The 20053-nt window shown below is 42.0% G+C and overlaps 4 protein-coding genes across 4 annotated transcripts; all 4 read right to left on the reverse strand.

Annotated features, from left to right (window-relative positions):
• Nucleotides 1-7596: 7596 nt before the first annotated feature.
• Nucleotides 7597-8466, reverse strand: LOC139128713 (uncharacterized). Its single transcript, XM_070694443.1, has one exon. It carries the CDS (start codon nt 8464-8466, stop codon nt 7597-7599), a length of 870 nt encoding a protein of 289 aa, XP_070550544.1.
• A 565-nt stretch (nt 8467-9031) lies between these two features.
• On the reverse strand, nt 9032-9694 carry LOC139128714 (uncharacterized). The gene has a single exon (XM_070694444.1). It carries the CDS (start codon nt 9692-9694, stop codon nt 9032-9034), a length of 663 nt encoding a protein of 220 aa, XP_070550545.1.
• Nucleotides 9695-10644: 950 nt separating this feature from the next.
• LOC139128715 (uncharacterized) lies at nt 10645-11529 on the reverse strand. Its single transcript, XM_070694445.1, has one exon. It carries the CDS (start codon nt 11527-11529, stop codon nt 10645-10647), a length of 885 nt encoding a protein of 294 aa, XP_070550546.1.
• Nucleotides 11530-13247: 1718 nt separating this feature from the next.
• Nucleotides 13248-14501, reverse strand: LOC139128716 (uncharacterized). The gene has a single exon (XM_070694446.1). The coding sequence runs from the start codon at nt 14499-14501 to the stop codon at nt 13248-13250; it is 1254 nt and encodes a 417-aa protein (XP_070550547.1).
• Nucleotides 14502-20053: the final 5552 nt, after the last annotated feature.

The following is a 20053-nucleotide window of genomic DNA, read 5'->3' on the forward strand; positions in this document are numbered from 1 at the left end:
GTGCATTTCTTTCAGTCACGGTCCCTCCATCTCAAAAGGGACACTGTAATTCCGACGGTTTACTCTCTGCCAATAGGTAAGAGGTTCAGGGACTGCCGATGAATGGGAATCCGCAAAAAACGTTTCCAAAATAACTTTAACCAAATTCGCGACTTTTCAAAATTTAAAATAATCCCCGCAATCTTAATTATATAAGTACAATATAATTCCTAGACGCGTCGTGTTATAGTGGTAGTCGATGCGAAAACGTGTGCAGGTTGATTGAGTGCGCCTCATCGGTGAAGGCAAATACATAGAAACTGTCAGTGAACTCGATCGATACATACGATACATCGATACATCGTGTCACCACTGTATATCATATCATTACAAACGCAACACGTACTACAAATGACCAATCTGTTGGCAGCGAAATAAAGTTGGCATTTGCATTTTCTGAAAAACTGTGAAACTTTTCTAAGTATTTTCATGACAACTTTCCCCACACAGACTTAGACGGGGTGGCTGTGACCAATCTGGCTGCAAATTGGTCATAGCCACCCCGTCTATTAAAATCATGAGTTTACTCTTCTTGTTTACGTACATACCTATATCAGATGGAAATCTGAGGATTTGCGATTACATCAGTTGACAACCCCCACACAAGAGCAATGAATTAAAATTACTCTTTACAAAGCATGCGGACAAATTTGTTGGTTCCACACATGTCACTTACTCTTTACAAAGCATGACAAATTAGTTGGTTCCACACATGTCATTACAAATACAACACTAACGTTCATTGGAAAGGGACAATTTGAAGCCGCCTATTAAAGCTCGTTCCCGTGTGCAGTGATATGTTCGTCGGTAACGCTGTGAATGAAACATGCACACAGCGGCCCACACAACATCGTAAGCTTACTATCGTGGTATTTGTACGTGCGTGGTACGTCCGTGATCGTATTTGAGTGCATAAGTTACCGCAGGCTACCACTACCAGTAACTCGCGGTTACTAGAAAAGCCGAGGGTAGTCTAAACTGAATTTTCCTGTAAACGTCTTAATTTTTCTTAAAGTACACCACAGCAACTGGACTGCGAGTCTCCTCTTTGAAAATACATTCTCATTTACTTAATAAAAATATATAGGTGAGTGACAAGGTTTTGAGAGGGTGTGCAACGTGCAACGTAGAAGAAGCTGCCCCAAGGCACCGTGTGTCCGCGGAAGCGGCCGGGTGGTCCGGAGAGAATAGGCCTATCTGCCCTGTACTGCCAGTGGCCGTTAGGCCGGAAACGAAAACATAAAAAACTGCTTGAGATTCAATGTTTCTAGTGTTTTTTGACAGTAAATAAGGAGAGAAAACCACACTTATGATTGATATTATTCGATGTTATTTTCTTTTTGTCATGTTAGTAACGCGTAATGAGCCATGTTTTCTGTGTTTTCCGGTGTTTGGCTTAATTGCTAATGAAACTTTTAATGTTAATTGTTTTCCAAGTCAACTATCCAAGCATTTTAAGAGGGGTGACCAAAAAGGCCAGAACAGCCAATTTTGACCAACCGGGTTAAAGAGCCCGGAAAAGGTGTTAAAAGTGTTCGATAGATGTGTTTAAGACATAAACATTACGAACAGTAGGATTAAGATAGGTATGAATAATCCAAACTGCCCAGTTTCTGTGTGGGGAAAAGTTGGAATGTTAGCTTTTGATTGGGCTAATTATTACTGCTATTCCATGTTTTACTGATTTCTTGCGTTCAGCAAAATATTTTACATGTTTTGCCAACTGCAAAGCATTTTGAAAACACGTCACGTGCCATTAAATAACGTTTACATAGAAAGCCAAGGTTAAGAAATTATTTCACTCTAAATTATGCAAATTAGTCATTATCCCGTTCTACTTTCTATTGGTAAATATTGTCTAGTGGGTAACAGTTTCTGAACAACAATAAATATTGGAGCTGATTTACATCTGTGGAGGAAAATATTATTACGATTGGCAAAACTGTATTTATTTCGAACATTTTGAATCAAAATTTTATCATCAAAATGAAACTAATATCTCGGCATGCAATGGACGGAACCAAAAACTGTGACTACGATGGAAACGGTACCGGCGAACGCTATATTAAAGCAGTCGACATCTGCAAGATTTGGTGCGGTCTCGGCCGAAGACGTCAACGCTCTCTTCAGGTTGCAAAAAAAACAAAACAAAACTAAATCACCGTTATGAAAAAAGCGTCGCGAAGTTGTTGTTTTCAGCGACTGGGTGAACGGCAAATGAGTAATATTGAGTGGGGTTGATAACAAAATTCAACCCGTGACCAAGCACATCGACAAGCGATAGTGCAACACGAGTGTTGGCCATGATGACAAAGACGAATGTCATTTGTCAAGCTGTGGGTCCATAGCTGTGGTGTTTACAGACTGGATGCCTGCCTTTTAGGGCTGCTTTTGACTTTTACGACTTTGTGGTGGCAGGGTTAAAAGTCGTAAAGTCAAAACCAGGCCGTAAAAGGCAGGAATCCCGTCTGAAAACACCACACAGCTATGGACCCACAGCTGTCTTAAGCCATGGCCCGGTGGTGGCAGTCCCCGTGTTGGTGGGTACCCATGCGCGTTACCAAATTCACTGAGAAGGGGGTGTTTTTCTTCAGTCATCTCGGAGATTCTAGGTCCGTGAAATCGAGAAAAAGGGGTACTTTTTCAGAGTAACTTTCAGAGTAGGTGTATTGTCACAAAAGAGCCAGCATAGAACTCAAGATCCAAACGGATAAGGAAGATGATTGTGTATGAATGTGACTAAAATCATGTGAGGAAAAACATTTGTGATGTATGTACATGTATACCAAGTCAACCTCCAGGGTCAACCCTGGAAGTCAACATACTCAGTCTGAAAGGAGGGTACTTCATTTGCATGCATAATTAGGGATTTAGTTCAAATTCGAACAGCGCCCTCTAGCCAGTGAGTGACGGTTATGGCATTTTTCGCCAGAATTTTATCCGCAGATATCTCAACCTTCGTTTAGCATCCGTCCAGTTTCCAGTTAGCGGCTGAATTGTACTCTTAGTTAGTGTTCGCCGATGATTTTTTGTGGGGTTTTATCTATTCGTTTTTGCGTTAGCCTTATTTTCATGGTTTTCGAGCGACCGAAAATGCCGTTCACTAAACACTGCCGCAAAAGCGTATCCAAAGTCAAATTTCCATGAGAAGTATGGAAGGGACGTATCTTGAGTAGGTCTATACGATCTGAAAAAATCTCAGTGGCTTAAGCCTCCGTTTTTGAAACACGTCTCGTTGAAGTTGACTATGCAGCGACGTTCATGTGTTAAATCTAACATGGCGACATACAGCGCAGCGTGAGTGTACACGTATAGACTCATTCGGCTCTTTCTCGGTCCTCACCGGCTAACTTGGCAGATTTTTTCGGTTCTATTTATGTTTTCAATGATTGTGACGAGGAAGCAAGACTGCAAGCTTGTGTTACCTCACTGGCCAACACAATCTGCCTGGCTGGCTTCTCGGTAAAGTCGTGGACAGCGCAAATGGAAAAAAAACCACTACGGTGACAGAAGGGCTACGTTTATACTGTGTTTGCGGCCGTACACGTAGTAGGCCTATAGTGGTAGACACCCGTCGTACAGACTAGCAGCGCTGTTTCGTTTATGAGTGATTTTTTCCGTTTTCGCATTCTAGTAGCTAGCAAGCATACAAAAACTGTAGGAAATAAACATCGACCGCAAAAAATATCCGTGGATAAATACGGCTACCCTGTATCCCGCACACGAGTACGTCAATATAGATGTGGCTAGAATGATAGCCGGTAAACAGCTGCGCGCTGCGGCAATACCTGCTAGCATTACCGTGCGTGCTTGAGACTGGCACATTTTATAACTCATGTAACTAGCAAAAATTTTTTTTTTTTGTAAAGTATTGATGGTCATAATGTGACATTAATTAAATACTTTATTTATATATAACATCAGTGACCCGATTATTGGAGTAAACTTTGAAAAAAATGAAAGAATTAATCGTGTAACGCCCGCGCCGTGTGAACGACAAGTGGTTTGGTTGCGGTAAACAGCGTGGAGTGTACGTAGCGTAACGGGTGTTCGTATACTCATAGACCCTCGAGATCTACGTATACAGCGATATGGTAACTGCATGCCAACATTCAACACTGCCGCAAATACATGTCCATGGTCGCACGGTCATGAAAATTTCACCAAATGTTGATAATAGTTAAATGAATATTTTCTGAAATTTTCGGCTTGGCTTAAGACCTCTAAGGTCATTATCGAGCTGTTTTACGAAAAAGGTGAAGTTTACTTCCGCATTTGGCGGGTCGACCTCGCCACCCACTTTGTAGCGATTTAAATAAAATCTTCTCAACTTTGTGAGTTTACCCTAGGAAAACAGATCATTAGTATGTATGCTACAACTGAAAGCAAAAATTATAGTTCTAGCTATTGTACGTTTTGCTGCACGTCGATATTTAAAGACCACCCTTTCGCCGTATTTTATCCCTCACTGCAGTGGCGGTCAGCGTAACGAAAACGAGGCTCTACAACACGAACTTTTATGCAAATTTCATAGGCTCCTTTCAGACTGTACTAACCTCCTAGATTTCGAAAATAAGGGTATGTTTTTTTACAGCTAATACTCCCAGATTTGCCACAAATAGGGTGTGTTTTTCTCAGAAATATTCTAGGAAAGGAGGTACTTTTCAAACTTGGGTAACAAGCATGGGTACCCACCAACCCGGGACTGCCACCGCCGGGGCCATGGCCAGCAACGCGAGTGATAGATCGGCTCCTCAGATAACGCGGCGATCAGTACTTTGCAATCTTTGCAATGGAGTAGCACGCAAGTTTAAAACCAAATCACCGGAGGAGTCTTCAATTTCACATTCAACATCGCGGCCATGGGAACAACTCTTAGGCCAGGAAGAAAAAATAAATTGTTCATCGGAATCGCCGCTTCTACTTTGGCATATTTGGATTTTTTTTTTTTTTTGATCACGGCAAATTCTTACTTCCGCATTACAAAATTTTTGTACTGCCGCTGGTGGCGCCCTACACATTGTCGGGTTTTTGCGGGCACGGGATTTTGAATCAGACTTCCGACGTGTTTGGACTTCAATAGTTGACCGCCAACACGTTGTTGTGACGTCTGAATTTGGCGAATCACGACGCAAAGTGGGTCGATTTGCCCAGAAATTTCCTCATTTTGTAAAGGTTAGTACATGTCTCATCATGAGTATTAATTTGATCGCTGTGGCTGGGCACATTTAGAAGCAGGTTCTATATTGCGTGATGAGAAAGTTACGGTGCAGAGAGTGAGAACGACACTGTCTCTCCTTTCAGTCTGAAAGGAGGGTACTTCATTTGCATGCATAATTAGGGATTTAGTTCAAATTCGAACAGCGCCCTCTAGCCAGTGAGTGACGGTTATGGCATTTTTCGCCAGAATTTTATCCGCAGATATCTCAGCCTTCGTTTAGCATCCGTCCTGTTTCCAGTTAGCGGCTGAATTGTACTCTTAGTTAGTGTTCGCCGATGATTTTTTATGGGGTTTTATCAATTCGTTTTTGCGTTAGCCTTATTTCATGGTTTTCGAGCGACCGAAAATGCCGTTCACTAAACACTGCCGCAAAAGCATATCCAAAGTCAAATTTCCATGAGAAGTAGGGAGGGGACGTATCTTGAGTAGGTCCATACGATCTGAAAAAATCTCAGTGGCTTAAGCCTCCGTTTTTGAAATAAGTCTCGTTGAAGTTGACTATGCAGCGACGTTCATGTGTTAAATCTAACATGTCGACCTACAGCGCAGCGTGAGTGTACACGTAAACTCTTTCAGCTCTTTCTCGGTCCTCACCGCTAACTTGGCAGATTTTTTCGGTTCTGTTTATGTTTTCAATGATTGTGACGAGGAAGCAAGACTGCAAGCTTGTGTTACCTCACTGGCCAACACAATCTGCCTGGCTGGCTTCTCGGTAAAGTCGTGGACAGTGCAAATGGAAAAAAACCACTACGGTGACAGAAGGGCTACGTTTATCACTGTCTGCGGCCGTACACGTAGTATAGTGGTAGACACCCGTCGTACTGACTAGCAGTGCTGTTTCGTTTATGAGTGATTTTTTCCGTTTTCGCATTCTAGTAGCTAGCAAGCATACAAAAACTGTAGGAAATAACATCGACTGCAAAAATCTCCGTGGATAAATAGGCTACTCTGTATCCCGCACACGAGTACGTGAATATAGATGCGACTAGAATGATAGCCGGTAAACAGCTGCGCGTTGCGGCCATCCCTGCTAGCATTACCGTGCGTGCTCGAACTAGACTGGCACATTTTATAACTCATGTAACTAGCAAAAAATTTTTTTAAGTATTGATGGTCATAATGTGACATTAATTAAATACTTTATTTATATATAACATCAGTGACCCGAGATTATAGGAGTAAACTTTGAAAAAAATGAAAGATTAATCGTGTAACACCCGCGCCGTGTGAACTACAAGTGGTTTGGTCGCGGTAAACAGCGTTGAGTGTACGTAGCGTAACGGGTGTTCGTATACTCATAGACCCTCGAGATCTACGTATACAGCGATATGGTAACTGCATGCCAACATTCAACACTGCCGCAAATACATGTCCATGGTCGCACGGTCATGAAAATTTCACCAAATGTTGATAATAGTTAAATGATATTTTCTGAAATTTTCGGCTTGGCTTAAGACCTCTAAGGTCATTATCGAGCTGTTTTACGAAAAAGGTGAAGTTTACTTCCGCATTTGGCGGGTCGATCTCGCCACCCACTTTGTAGCGATTTAAATAAAATCTTCTCAACTTTTGTGAGTTTACCCAAGGAAAACAGATCATTAGTATGTATGCTACAACTGAAAGCAAAAATTATAGTTCTAGCTATTGTACGTTTTGCTGCACGTCGATATTTAAAGACCACCCTTTCGCCGTATTTTATCCCTCACTGCAGTGGCGGTCAGCGTAACGAAAACGAGGCTCTCTAACACGAACTTTTATGCAAATTTCATAGGCTCCTTTCAGACTGTTTGATGTGTAACAACGAACTAACTTTATTGCGTGAAAAGAGGCGCGAAAGTCACCTCAACCTGTCAATCAACCTGAACAACTTGCAACATTGTCTCAACTCAGTCTGAGGTATTTTTGCGTCCCGACATTTCTCCGGGGGCGCCAATAAAGAGTAAACCTGCATAAGTACGTACTCTCTGTAGTTGTCTCAACAACTGAACAAATGAAAGTTGAAATATGAATAAACATAGTGTCAATGACAGAAAGTTGACATCGATTTTTCTAAGTAAAGTCTGGTCACTATCATGATGTGACATGTAACTAGATAACGACATGCAAATAACTGTTGTGCATTAGTACGTGACATCAGTCCACGAAGTGTTCATTTCCGACGTGCAGAATGTTCTCTGAATGCTAAATATGAATTAAACAGATCGCTCAAGCGGCGAGTAATGCAACATCTGAATAATAACACAGAAAGATTGTTGAATCATCATTAAAAAACATGCAATGGTTCATGAACGGTTTCAAATTTTCCACTTATAGACTACTGTTAGGAAGGAAATCGTTCACTTTCGTAGTAATTCAGCCCAACGTCTAATCTTGTTTTGTGCTGTTACGGCAGCGTTTCTAATTGAACGTCTGTCATTAGATGCGGACTCAGTCGTGATCTGGTTTCCAGGGTCGGAATCACTAGCGGTGACACCACAGGTAGAGTTTGGGTCGTTACAAGTGATCTCAAGGGGGTACAATTTACTAATTGGACGATTTGTATGTCCGGATTTGGTTTTCACGCTAGCTGACCGAACAAGTCCGTCTTTTCCGTATCGTAATTCCTGTACCACAGCAAGATTCCAGTTGATGCGACGTTTGTCATCGTTCTGTACTAGGACCACGTCTCCTTTTTTGATCACGTTACCCGTCTTACCCTTGGGGCTGTGACGCTCGCGAAGTGCGGGTAAATACTCCGCTGACCATCTTTGCCAGAAGTGCTCGTGTAATTTAGCAAGATATTTGACACGTTTCTCCAGTGTCGTCTGTTTGCTGGTTATGTACGTAGGGTCCGTTAATTCATCGTCGTCGACAAGTTCATGAGGTAGTGTGTTTATCAAACGCCCGTGTAACAGTAATGACGGCGTTAACGGATCACACTCATCGACGTATGTGATGGGGCGGTCGTTCAGAGTTGCTTCGACTTCCGCCACAACAGTTGTCAGTTCATCCAAGGTCACGCGTGCGTATCCGAGCACTTTCTTAAGTGCGGTTTTAGTTAGGCCAATTAGTCTTTCCCAAAATCCGCCGAACCACGGGGCTCTTTTCGGGATGAAGATCCATTCTACGCGGTGATTGTTCATATATTCTCGTATTTCCCGGGAGTTGAGTAACTTCGGTATTTCTTCCGCAGCAGCGAGATATGTTGTCGCGTTGTCTGAAACCATTTTGGATGGTAGCGACCGTCTGGCTGCGAATCTGCGAAACGCGTTTAGGAAGGTAACGGTCGATAAGTCTGATACCACTTCTAAATGGATAGCGCGCGTGACAGCGCATGTGAACAAGCAAATATATGCTTTGCTTGCCTCTCTGTTTTCAGTGTTTTTAACGAGGAGTGTTCCCGTAAAGTCTACGCCAGTGACCGTGAAAGGAGGCGTTTCGTTCACTCTAAATGACTGTAGAGGCGGAGATACAGGCATAGTGTAGGCCTTTCCGATCACTTTCTTGCATATCACGCAGTTTCTGAGTACCGATTTGACAGTTTCTCGTATACGCGGAATCCAATTTTATTGTCTGATGTGAGTAACTCTAGACGGCATACCGCCGTGTAAAACTCTTTTGCGGGCATGTCGAACGAGTATCTGCGTGAATTTGTGTTTTCTGGGTATCAGCGCATTGTGTAATCTCCTGCCCCATACGAAGAATATCACTTTCGTCGACAAATAAACGAAGTTGTCTCACAAGAGGTGTTTTGGTTGCTGATTTCTTGTTGAAAGCTTCTATTTCTCAGCTTTATTCGTCAGATTGGATTGCCTTGATCCACCTCTGTTCGGCTTCTCTGATTTCTTTTGCTGAAGGAGAAGTAGAGTTGTGAGTTTGACCTTTCCCCTTCACCATGGAAACGAATCTGAGTACTAAGGCGGTTACTCTTAGCAACTTTGCAAACGAACTGTAGCGATTTATGTCTATGATTTGGGCGATGCTACCGTTTGTGGGTTGTTCTGTCGCGTTTACTTGAGTGACGTCCGGTGATTCACTGCGCGTTTCTGGTTGTAGGGGGTCCGGGCTGTCGAACAACTCACATATTGGCCAGTCACCCTGCCCTAGCCAGGTGGGTCCGTTCCACCATAGGCGTGAGTTTTTGAGTTCTGTAGCTGATATTCCCCGCGTCAATAGGTCAGCGGGGTTGTCTTTAGACGGGCAATACTTCACTTTGTAGGTAGACTTGTTGATTTCATTTACTCGGTTCTGTACGAACACCGGGAGTTTTTTATTGCCCGTGATCCAGTGGATGACAATTTGGCTGTCAACCCAAAGTACTTGCTCGGTGAAGCGAATGGTATCGCGTAGAGCGTCGAATACGTGGTTCGCTAGTCTTGTTGCGATCAAGGCTCCCATTAATTCCATTCGCGGTAGTGTAATATCTTTCAATGGTTTGACACGTGACTTGGCCATCGCGAGTGACGTTTTCTGACCACATCTTATGTATACTGCTGCTCCGTAAGCCTGCGGACTTGCGTCAGAAAACACGTGTAGTTCACAGCGATCTGGATCAATGTCCGATATGAATTGGCGTGGAAGTTTTACATCTTGTGTACCTTCTAAGTCAGCGCGAATTTTACGCCATTTCTGCTCTAGCTTATCTGAAATTGGAACATCCCAATCAAGTTTCTCCTTCCAAGTTCTTGAGTAAAGATCTTTGCCTTGATGTGTACGGGCGAAAGGTATCCCAAAGGATCAAAGATTGTTGATGTACAGCGAACAATCTCTCGCTTGGTAGGGAGGATATCGCTTTCCTCCAGTTTCGACGCGTAAGTCAATTCGTCGGAAGCTGTAAGCCATTTAGTACCGAGGGTATTTACATCTTTTTTCGTTTCAAGTACTCCGTCTTGTCGGGCGATTGCGTTTAATTTCGAGTTGTTGGAAGCCCAGGCGCGAAGTTTGAAACCAGATGACTGCATCAGCGAGTTTGCCGATTTGTAGTACTGTATGGCGGAATCGGAGTCGTTCGTTCCACTCACAACGTTATCGACGTAGATATTTCTCCCGACCTATCGGTTGCGACTGGTGACGGGTTTGCTTCCATGTGCGTTTTGACGACTGACTGTAAGATAAATGGCGAACACACGGCGCCGAAGAGTACTACGTTGAACTGATATGTCTTGAAAGGGCTTTCTGGATCTGTAGGATCAGACAGCCAGAGGAATTTAGTATATTGTCGATCCTTTTCATCTAAATTCACATGCAAGAAGGCTTTTTCGATATCACTAGATATGCCGATGTTGTGTACGCGGAAGCGCAGGAGTATTTCGCTAAGTCCGTTGAGTAAAGACGCCCTGTTTCTAAACATTCATTCAGGCTTGGCTGATCGGTGGACTGTTTACAACTACAGTCATACACGATTCTTATTGTGTGGTCTCAGAGTCTTTTTTCACGGCACGATGAGGGAGATAGTGTCCGCGCGATGTGTCATCATTGACGACTTCACTGATAAATCCACGTGACACCTGGTCGTTGATGATATTGTTGTATTTTGCTCGTAGCTCTGGGCTCAGTCTTCGAATCATTGAGCGCGTTCTGACGTTGCAGATACCGTAGTTGGTAGGTAGCGGTGGGTGATTATCGAGCCAAGGTAAACTTGCGGTGTACTTTCCTTTTTCTTTACTCAGATGAGAGTCACGATATTTCTCAAATTCATCGGTTGTAGATGTGCCTGAGCTGACGTCTCTGACGCCGATTGTTTCTAAGTCCCAATAACGTGACGTCAATTTGTCCTCCATTCGACTGTCAGTCATGACGTGTAGGATAGTTGTTTGAGTGACATGAGCAGAAGGATCGTGTGCACGTGGGTGCGTTGGCCCGGACAACAGGTATCCAAACTTGGATGAAACGGCAGTGGGTCCGGGTCCCCTGATGATATCATCACCAATTATTGACCAATAGTAATCAGAACCAATCAATATGTCGATCTCAACAACTTCAGTGTCAGCGTGGTTCACTAATGTTAAACCTTGTAGGTGGGGGAGATCGAGCACTGATTTATTGATGTGAGATTTCAGCGGTGTTGATATTTTCGGTACCATCAAAACTTGAATGGTTATGTTTGAGCCAGTGTTAGTTTCAAGTGTCACTTTGGCGTTTTCCATCGAGCGTATGCCATTTGATTTTGCACCGAACGGTGCTAGGTTGATGAGCTCCTTATGCTCAGCTTTCAGTTTCAACTGTTCGGCACAAGTCGTAGTGATGAATGATCTTTGAGCTCCTTCGTCGATGAGAACGTTAGCTTTCATCTTTGTTTTTTCCGTTGATAGCTGTTACGACCGCTGTTTTCAGTAAAACAGGTCCAGGGTGTGTTTTCTTTCCTTCTATTGCGAGTTTGGTGTGTACTGTTTCTATCTCAGAGTTCTTTTAGGGTTTTCGGCTTTACTTGTCTTCGTCGACGGATCACAGAGCGCGGTGTGATGTCTCCTATCGCAGGGTTCTCAAAAATTTTTGAAGTAGGCGGAAAATTCAGAAAAGTAGGCGGTTAGCTTCTGTGTGCAACCAGAATCCCTGGGCGGGCGGGGGAGACAGTTCTGAGCAATTTCATGCATTCTTATACAGTGTATAAAAGGCTATTCCAACATACACACAGGGGGAGGGTTTCCTGTGTGCAAGAAATTTTTAAAATTTGAAGGCATTTTGGAGTAATTTCATGCATTATTGTACTGTACGGAAAGACCATTTCAGCATGAGAGTGTTAAGGATTTTTTTAAATTTGAAGACATTTCTGAGCAATTTCATGCATTCTTATACAAGTGTATAAAAGGCTATTTCAACATACACAAAGGGGGAGAGGGTTTCAGGGACGGGGTCCCCGTCCCTGTGTGTGGGCAAGAAATTTTTAAATTTTGAAGACATTTTGGAGTAATTTTATGCATTCTTGTACAGTATTAAAGACCATTTCAGCATACAGAATAATCATTATCATTGCCAATTACAACATGTTTTCAAGGGATAAAGTTTAAAAAAGTCAGAAAAATTAAGTTGATAAGCTTATCACTCGGGCCTGTCAACTGCATTCAGTTGACATGGATAATAGCAAAATTTCACCACACTGTTGTGTAGAATTATGTTTAGCTCATGACTTGAACAAACATTTTGAAATACATCATAGAATAGGGGTTTTCACAACCCAGAAAACGATCCGCTAGAATCCTGACCAGCCTGGCTGCACAAAGTGTTTTACTGATTTAAATAAACTTGATTGAAGATACACTGCGATCGACGTAGCGTTTCAAAAGTACGAAAAGTGAGACCAAGTAATTTTTTGTTTATTTAGATTTGATCTAAACCTCCCAAAACCACAGACAAAGTTAGAAAATCAAAGTTTCGAGCGTCGACTTTCTCTTCCGCGATGCACACAACCACGGCCCCTCCACAAAACGCGATGTCGATCGACTTGAGTTGACATCGTGATCGACCATGGATAGATTGACGTGGCGTTTCGAAGTATGAAAAATGAGACTCAGTAACTTGTGGTCGCTTTAGATTTGATCAAAAACCTACCAAACCCATCAGACTAGGCCCTACTCTTACGCAGAAAACCAAAGCTCTCGAGCGTCGACTTTCTCTTCCGCGTTTGAGCGAAACAAAAGTCGGCTTCATTCGGAAATGGTCGGCTATTCGCGGGCATAACGTAATTGTATGTTAGTCCAATTTTCGGCTATACCCGATGTGAACGTCGGAATAATTCGGGCTGTGATCGGGCGAGCGAGGTTGACCTCGAGAGCGATTCCTAGTCACGGTGTACAGTACAACACGTTCGCTGATTGCGGTACTACAGTGATAGCAACAAGTTCACCGCGTAAATTGCTAGACTACATATAGCCACATCGGCACTTCTGAAATATTATCTGCGGCTTGCAAGACCACCAAAAAATCTAATTATTGTTATCAAAACCAGAATTTCCGGGCCAGAGAGCGAAACAATGTTGAAAGTAGCCGGCCAAAATACGAAAGTAGCCGGTCAATTTGGCCGGCATCCGGCTAAAAATGAACACGCTGTATCGCACTTCTTGCAGCGATATTTTGACTTACAAGCTGATACCTTGTGTCTACCGAGACAATTGAAGCAAAGATTGTCACGCTTTACCACTTGTAATCTTTTGGCAGGATCAGCTACAATCTGGCACTCTGTCGGTGCGTGAGACACTGTTTTACAAAAAACACAGTTGCGCGGTCTCGGCTTTGGTTTCCCACCCTGTACCAAAAGGTTGCTGTGCTCTTTAGGCTCCGATGAAAATCCGTCAAATTGCTCGAAACTGTTTTCTGAGTTGTTGCCTGACTGCAGGACTTCTATTTCCTTTCGAAGTGCTTCGCGGAGTTCGCTGAGGTTCCACTCGTTGCTACCATACACTCTTGTTATTTGTTGACGGGTGCTGGTTGGAATTTTGTCCAGAATTAGGGGTACCAGCAGTTCTCCATAGCTGTCTTCTGCTTTCCCCAGTGCTTTCAGTCCCCGGATGTAGGACTCAAGTTTATCATAGAACGACCTGAGACTCTGCACATTCATGGTTGGTCGTTCTAGATCCCACAATGCCCTCATGTAAGCACTGATAACTTTGTGAGGCTGTCCGTATCGATTTGTCAAAAGTTCCATGGCTTGTGTGTAGTTTGAGTTCGACAATGAAAGGCCATCGATTGATTTGGCAGCTTCTCCTGTTAGATGCGCCTTTAGATATTGGAAACGTTGTATGTTACTGAGGTTAGCGTCGTCATGAACTGCCGCCTTGAAACCATCATAGAAACTTTGCCATTTCAGGATGTCGCCTTCAAATTTCTCGAGAGTCAGCTTGGGTAAATTCACATTTTTCTTAGTTGAAGGTAGAGTTGGCGTTGCAACGGCGATCGGCTCTAGTCGTTTACCAAGTTTTTCAGAGAAGCGGCGAAATGACACTAACCTGTCTGTGATTCTGGCGTCGTAGTCGTCTGTTTCCCCAATTTCGTTTTCAAGTTCGGCGACATCCATTGCAGCCATAATGTCGGCATCAAGTTTGTTGAGGTGGGCCTGTTTCTTGGAGATATTTTCGATCGTCGAAATTAGAGTGTTTGCCCCTTCTTCGGTAATTTCATCGTGGCCTTGTCCTGTGATTTCTGATGCTTTGTTGATGAGTTTCGTCATCTGACCGCGATGAGCTCTTCTAGACAACTTCAACCGTTGAATTTGATGAGTGGCGGTTTGTTCACCGCCCGTGCCGCTGGCTCCTCCTGTTTCGGGCATTTTTCGAAATTGTCTGTGATTCTTGCACCGTATGCGGGTAACTGAGCTTTAGTCACACAATCCTGGTCTCGGCACCAAAAATGTGGCTGGGCACATTTAGAAGCAGGTTCTATATTGCGTGATGAGAAAGTTACGGTGCAGAGAGTGAGAACGACACTGTCTCTCCTTTGATGTGTAACAACGAACTAACTTTATTGCGTGAAAAGAGGCGCGAAAGTCACCTCAACCTGTCAATCAACCTGAACAACTTGCAACATTGTCTCAACTCAGTCTGAGGTATTTTTGCGTCCCGACAATCGCCAACATTTGACGTGATGGCCAACACTTAGTTCCAAAGACGCTATTCAGTGTTTGTCCTGATATTACGTTCGGCGATTTAACAGCAGATAACGGTGCATCCGATTGATTGAAAATTGCATCGAAAGTGTAAAATTTACGGCAATGACAAAACACATGGTTGCGTCGATGTTAAAGTATCATTTGAAGCTTGCTGTTTCTATTGTGGAGTACATGACAGCCTTCTGAATGATGACTATATAACTTCACTCCGATCACAGTACAGTGTTGTTAGACCATTGTGTAAAATGTGTAGAGACAGTGGTAAAGAGGCCAAAACATGGGGCCAAAGTAAAATGAAAAAACTCAGATGCTAGGTCCCACCAGGAAATTATTAAAGGACAATACTGAATTGTTGGATTTCAGTGATTTGCTGTACAATTCAGTTTTATTCTGAGAGAATGTTGAAATACTCAGAATATGTTGTGCAAACACTATGTTATTGTTGGGAAATATAGTATTGAATTCAGTTACCAGTATCAGTGTTTCTTGTCTGAGATATTTCTGGTAAAAAGGGAAACAATTACCTTGCCTTGTCTGCATCTGTGCAAAAATGCCAGAGAACCGCGTTTACCTTCGGCTTAAAAAATAAAAAAAAAAATTTCGCTCGCTACTCGTGGAACTTGGTCAAAAAAATTCGATGAACAAGATTTTTTTTTCTCTGGCCTTAACAGCGTCTTCCTTCGCTAGATGTCCATGCAATACGGTGCACCACCGTGTTTCATTCACCGTAGATCTGACAGCCATTCTCGGACTCTGATTTCAATCTAATTTCGCGCACAATTTTGAAGTTTCAGTCATTCGAATTTTTACTACAGTTGATTTGTTACTCTAAATACCAATTTTTTTGTATCAAAAATATTTCAGATTTCTGTCATGAACGTCTTTGGTTGTGTCTGTTTTGTTGTCTTAGTCGAGATGGAAATACAGTAAGGCCTAAAAATTGTGCTATTCCGATAACATGGTTTTCAAAATAGGGTAGAAAGGTCGGCAGGATTTTTTTCCTACATATTTTTATTTTTAAATATGCATTATTCAGGGTCTCCGGGCGGTCAAACACTGGTCACAACATTTCAAGTAAAATATACCATCCATAATAAAAGGAACAAAAAAACATAAAAGACATCATCGTTCAAGCAAAATTCAAATGCCAAGTAACGAACGCTTGGTTTTACGGGTTTTTTTTCTTTCTTTTTTCAATTATGTGTTTACGTAGCTGTTAAGAGTTTAGGATCGGCAGGTAAAAACTAGGGTAGGTCGGGTTATGGGAACAGTACAATTTTTTTGTTCGACCTAATGTGAAGTCGGTACGCTGCATCAAAATATTTGCATATGAATACAAAGTTTCCTTTTGCCAATCAGTGAGCTCACCGCTGATGAAAAGTTCATTTACAGCATATTGATGCGCACATTATAGAATCTGCTATCAGCCGTGTCGCGATTATTATTAGCTGTTTGTTTGTTTTTTTGACGGCGATTGACAAAATTGGAGTACATCGGTAATAAAAACAGAACCGCATAGCATTGGAGGGCACTCTGTGGCGTTCTGAAGGTATTTCCCGTACGGTTTCATGGCGCCCCATCCCCTGCGGCTTTATCTATGCGTTCATTGTTGAACTGTTTCAGGGGACTCTTTGGACAATTCGTGCCAGAACATGTCTCGCATGCGCTCTGTACGTACGTGTGCAATGCAGTACACACACACTATCCAGAACTTGCAGAAGTGTGACCGAAATAGCGTTCCACAGTTATGCTATAAATTGGAAGATAAATTATTGACATTGCACGAAAACGGTCATTACTCTGACAATTTGATGCCCAAGTCACGAATGTAAGATGTATAATAATAAGGTTATTACGAAAAGACCGCATGGGATGCGGATGCAATCGGACATTGGCGCCGCGCATCGCATCATGTCCTAGCCCTGCGTACAGGTCTGTGTGTTCCCGGCGTTATACGCCCTCCACCACAACGCCGGGAACACACAGACTTGTACGCTGGGCTAATCGCATCCATTCGAAGCATCCTTAGCGGTATTTCGTAATAACTTTATATGATTGTAATAATGCACTGAACCACATGTATGTCAAAACAATGCTGGTGCAGTGCTGGTGCGACACTGGCTGGGTACACACCAAACAATGCAGCGCGATATTTTGCGATATATAAAAACGTGTGGCGAGATGTTTCAATAAGCACCAAGCCAAGTAACATTAATTATCATACCCTTGACACAAATTTAAGGGTTTTATTACCTAAATCACTAACTCCACCTCTTTGAACACCGGCATACTAGTGTATCGATTATTTGAGAGAAGTTGAGAGAATATTGAAAACATACTGCATGTTGGGAATTGAAGTTGTGAATGAGTCGTCTGTGACGCCTACTGTACTACACAATATAGAATCCACACCAAAACACAAAACCAATGTAAAACCAAACTACATTTCCAGTTCTTCTGACATTGTTTAGTGTGCACGATAAACCGTCAGCTCTGAGTAGGCCATTCAATTTCTCAAGGCCACTTCGTTGCTCATGCAGCATTTCAAGTGGCGGGCTGTTTGACATGGATTCATTTTGTGTTCTGTCTCGTCTCAATTGCAAGTACGTGACCCGAAGTGGTCCAGTGCCAAACACCGCCACTTTAACACCGATATTTACTGGTAAGAAAGCGTTTATTTATCATGGGTGGACTAGGTTGAAATTTGTCGATTAATTTATCATCGTGTACTTGTGATCTTTCAGATGGAAAAGTGAGTTGAATGAATTTGTAAAGGGAAAGTTTAAATGTATCTACGACTGTAATACAGTTGGACGCTTTCAGTCTAATTGCGCAGACTCTGCTCCCATGGATTCTTCATGATCCGATGATGAAATTATTCTTCATGGCGTTTAGTAAAGTGAAATGGCATTTGATAAAGTAATAAAGATACTAGATTTGTTTTCTTCACGTACATGAACCTCCGTGGAGCATAGATCATTCGCTACGTATTTTAAATGGTGTACCGAGAATGAAAAATTGCATGTAAATGATGTGCCGTAGCAAATAAACTCTAGATCACCATTCTATATTTCCATGGAAGAAGTTGTTTAATGGGATCTTGAAATATCTCCGGTTAATATTGTTTAGGTAAGACAACGATGAGTGTCATCCATGACACTCATCGTTGTCTTACCCAAACATTATTATAACCGGGGATCAGAAATAAAGTCACCTCTGGTTACTTTGTTACGTGCGTTAGCGCAACTGAGTTAATCTAACTACCGCAATATTACAGTCTGTCTTTCTACCGCTTTCGTACTGGGAAGAGATTGTTTTCATATTTTAATGCGAACCTTGTTGTGACATGTGTTTTAATATACAAGACTACCTGTAAGAGGTTACACCCCGTTCAGAAGGCGGGGGTAATATTACCTGCCGATTACCAAAAGAGGCATATCATGACGATATGGACTACAAGTCTTACAAAAAATTACAAATTTACCTCAACAAGGATCTCTCAAACTAACGCCATGGGTAGGAGAAAAATGTAATTATGCGAGTTTCACATTGTATTCTTATATCTCATAATTTCGTGATATAGGTATAATGGCTGACTCTATCATCATTTGTTGATTCTACTTTCGGTACTCACTGGTAGGTACTTTTTCTTACTAGCTGGAGTTATTGGCACGTTGAAACATTACGCGACATCAATCGCGAAACAACGTGCCTTGCCGGCCATATCGTACCAGTGAACCTATTGTCTTTTTATTTTCCTCTTAGAAAGCGGATCTAGACAACAATATTTACTTGTATCGATATATTAATATAAAAAACACCTCCCGGTGTAGGAGACGACGTCGAGACGTCCCCTATACATGACTTCTTAAAGAAAACATTCGGTGAAAAAAAATAACCGTCATATGATTGTGAATGTCTTTTAGAATTGATAAGAAAATTCTTTGCCATAGTGATGAGAAATAACGGCATGTAGAGGGAAAAAATGATGATGTTGCTGAGAAAATTTATTTACAAACTAGAATTATACAGAACAGGGAATCTTCATGATATTGCTAATGATTCACATTAATGACATCACATTTAGTTATTTCCGAAGTCATGCATCAATCTGTCTCTCTGTCTGTCTCTCTGTCTCTGTCTGTCTGCCTGTCTGTCTGTCTGTCTGTCTGTCTGTCTGCTGTTTTGTTTTATGTTCTTTTGTTTTGTTTTGTTTTGTTTAAAGATGCCACAAGTACAGAACATCAAGTCATCGGCATATCTACTTCAAAGCAAGTAGGCTGTATTCTGCATACTGGAGGGGCTAGGAGGCTTAGGAAACTAGGGGGCATAAAATTGAATATGTCATACCGGATGGATCCAGTGTCAACATGTCGGTGTTTTTCTACGGCATCATAATGCCGGAACTAATCAAACGATTGGACGGCAGATTTTCATGAAGTTCCGATCAAAGGGTTCAAACGTGGCAAAAAGGTTCCTTTTCAAGGCCACACAAAACCTTACAACCATAGTATGCATTGATACTGTGATCTAAGCTTATCTATTGCCAATAAAGTTACAAATCATGAATATCAATTGCTCCTTCAAGAAACTTCTACCCTTATTGATCATAACCGAGTTGTCAAGTTTTGAGACAGATGTGCGTTCATGCATGTTAGAAATCTGGTTTCGGATTTTTTGCCGCCGCGTTGAGTGTGACAAGCCATGTGAACGATCTCTCGTCAAACTATAGTTTTTAAATTACGACATGTCAAACACGTGTTTGAAAAGTCAATGTTTTTAATTACAATAGGCTTTTATCGGCACATACATAATGAAAATTAAACTCATGTTCTATGTCAAAGACAGCAAATTTCAAAAGCAAAAGATTTTAGTTTTACTGGGTAACACAACTGAGCAACTCAAGTAGAGAGGTGTGTGTACAATAAAAAGTAAAATTAACAACCATTAATGACCCTAGATGGCGTACTTCACATTTGAGGTTAAAGCTTCATTAATTCGTTTATGATCGTCATTGCAAATGTTAGCACCTCCTTCAGAGCACTTTGGCTGAATTCCAAAATACTGGAGGGGCTAGAATGCTAAGGAAACCAACGGGGTATAAAATGAATACATGTATGTCATCCAACGAATCTTTTTGTTAACATGTTGGTATTTTTCATGCGACAACGTGATGCCAGGAATCATAGAAACGATTTGACGGCAGATTTTCA

This window comes from Ptychodera flava, unplaced genomic scaffold (assembly GCF_041260155.1).
Source record: "Ptychodera flava strain L36383 unplaced genomic scaffold, AS_Pfla_20210202 Scaffold_66__1_contigs__length_654902_pilon, whole genome shotgun sequence".
Taxonomy (NCBI): domain Eukaryota; kingdom Metazoa; phylum Hemichordata; class Enteropneusta; family Ptychoderidae; genus Ptychodera; species Ptychodera flava.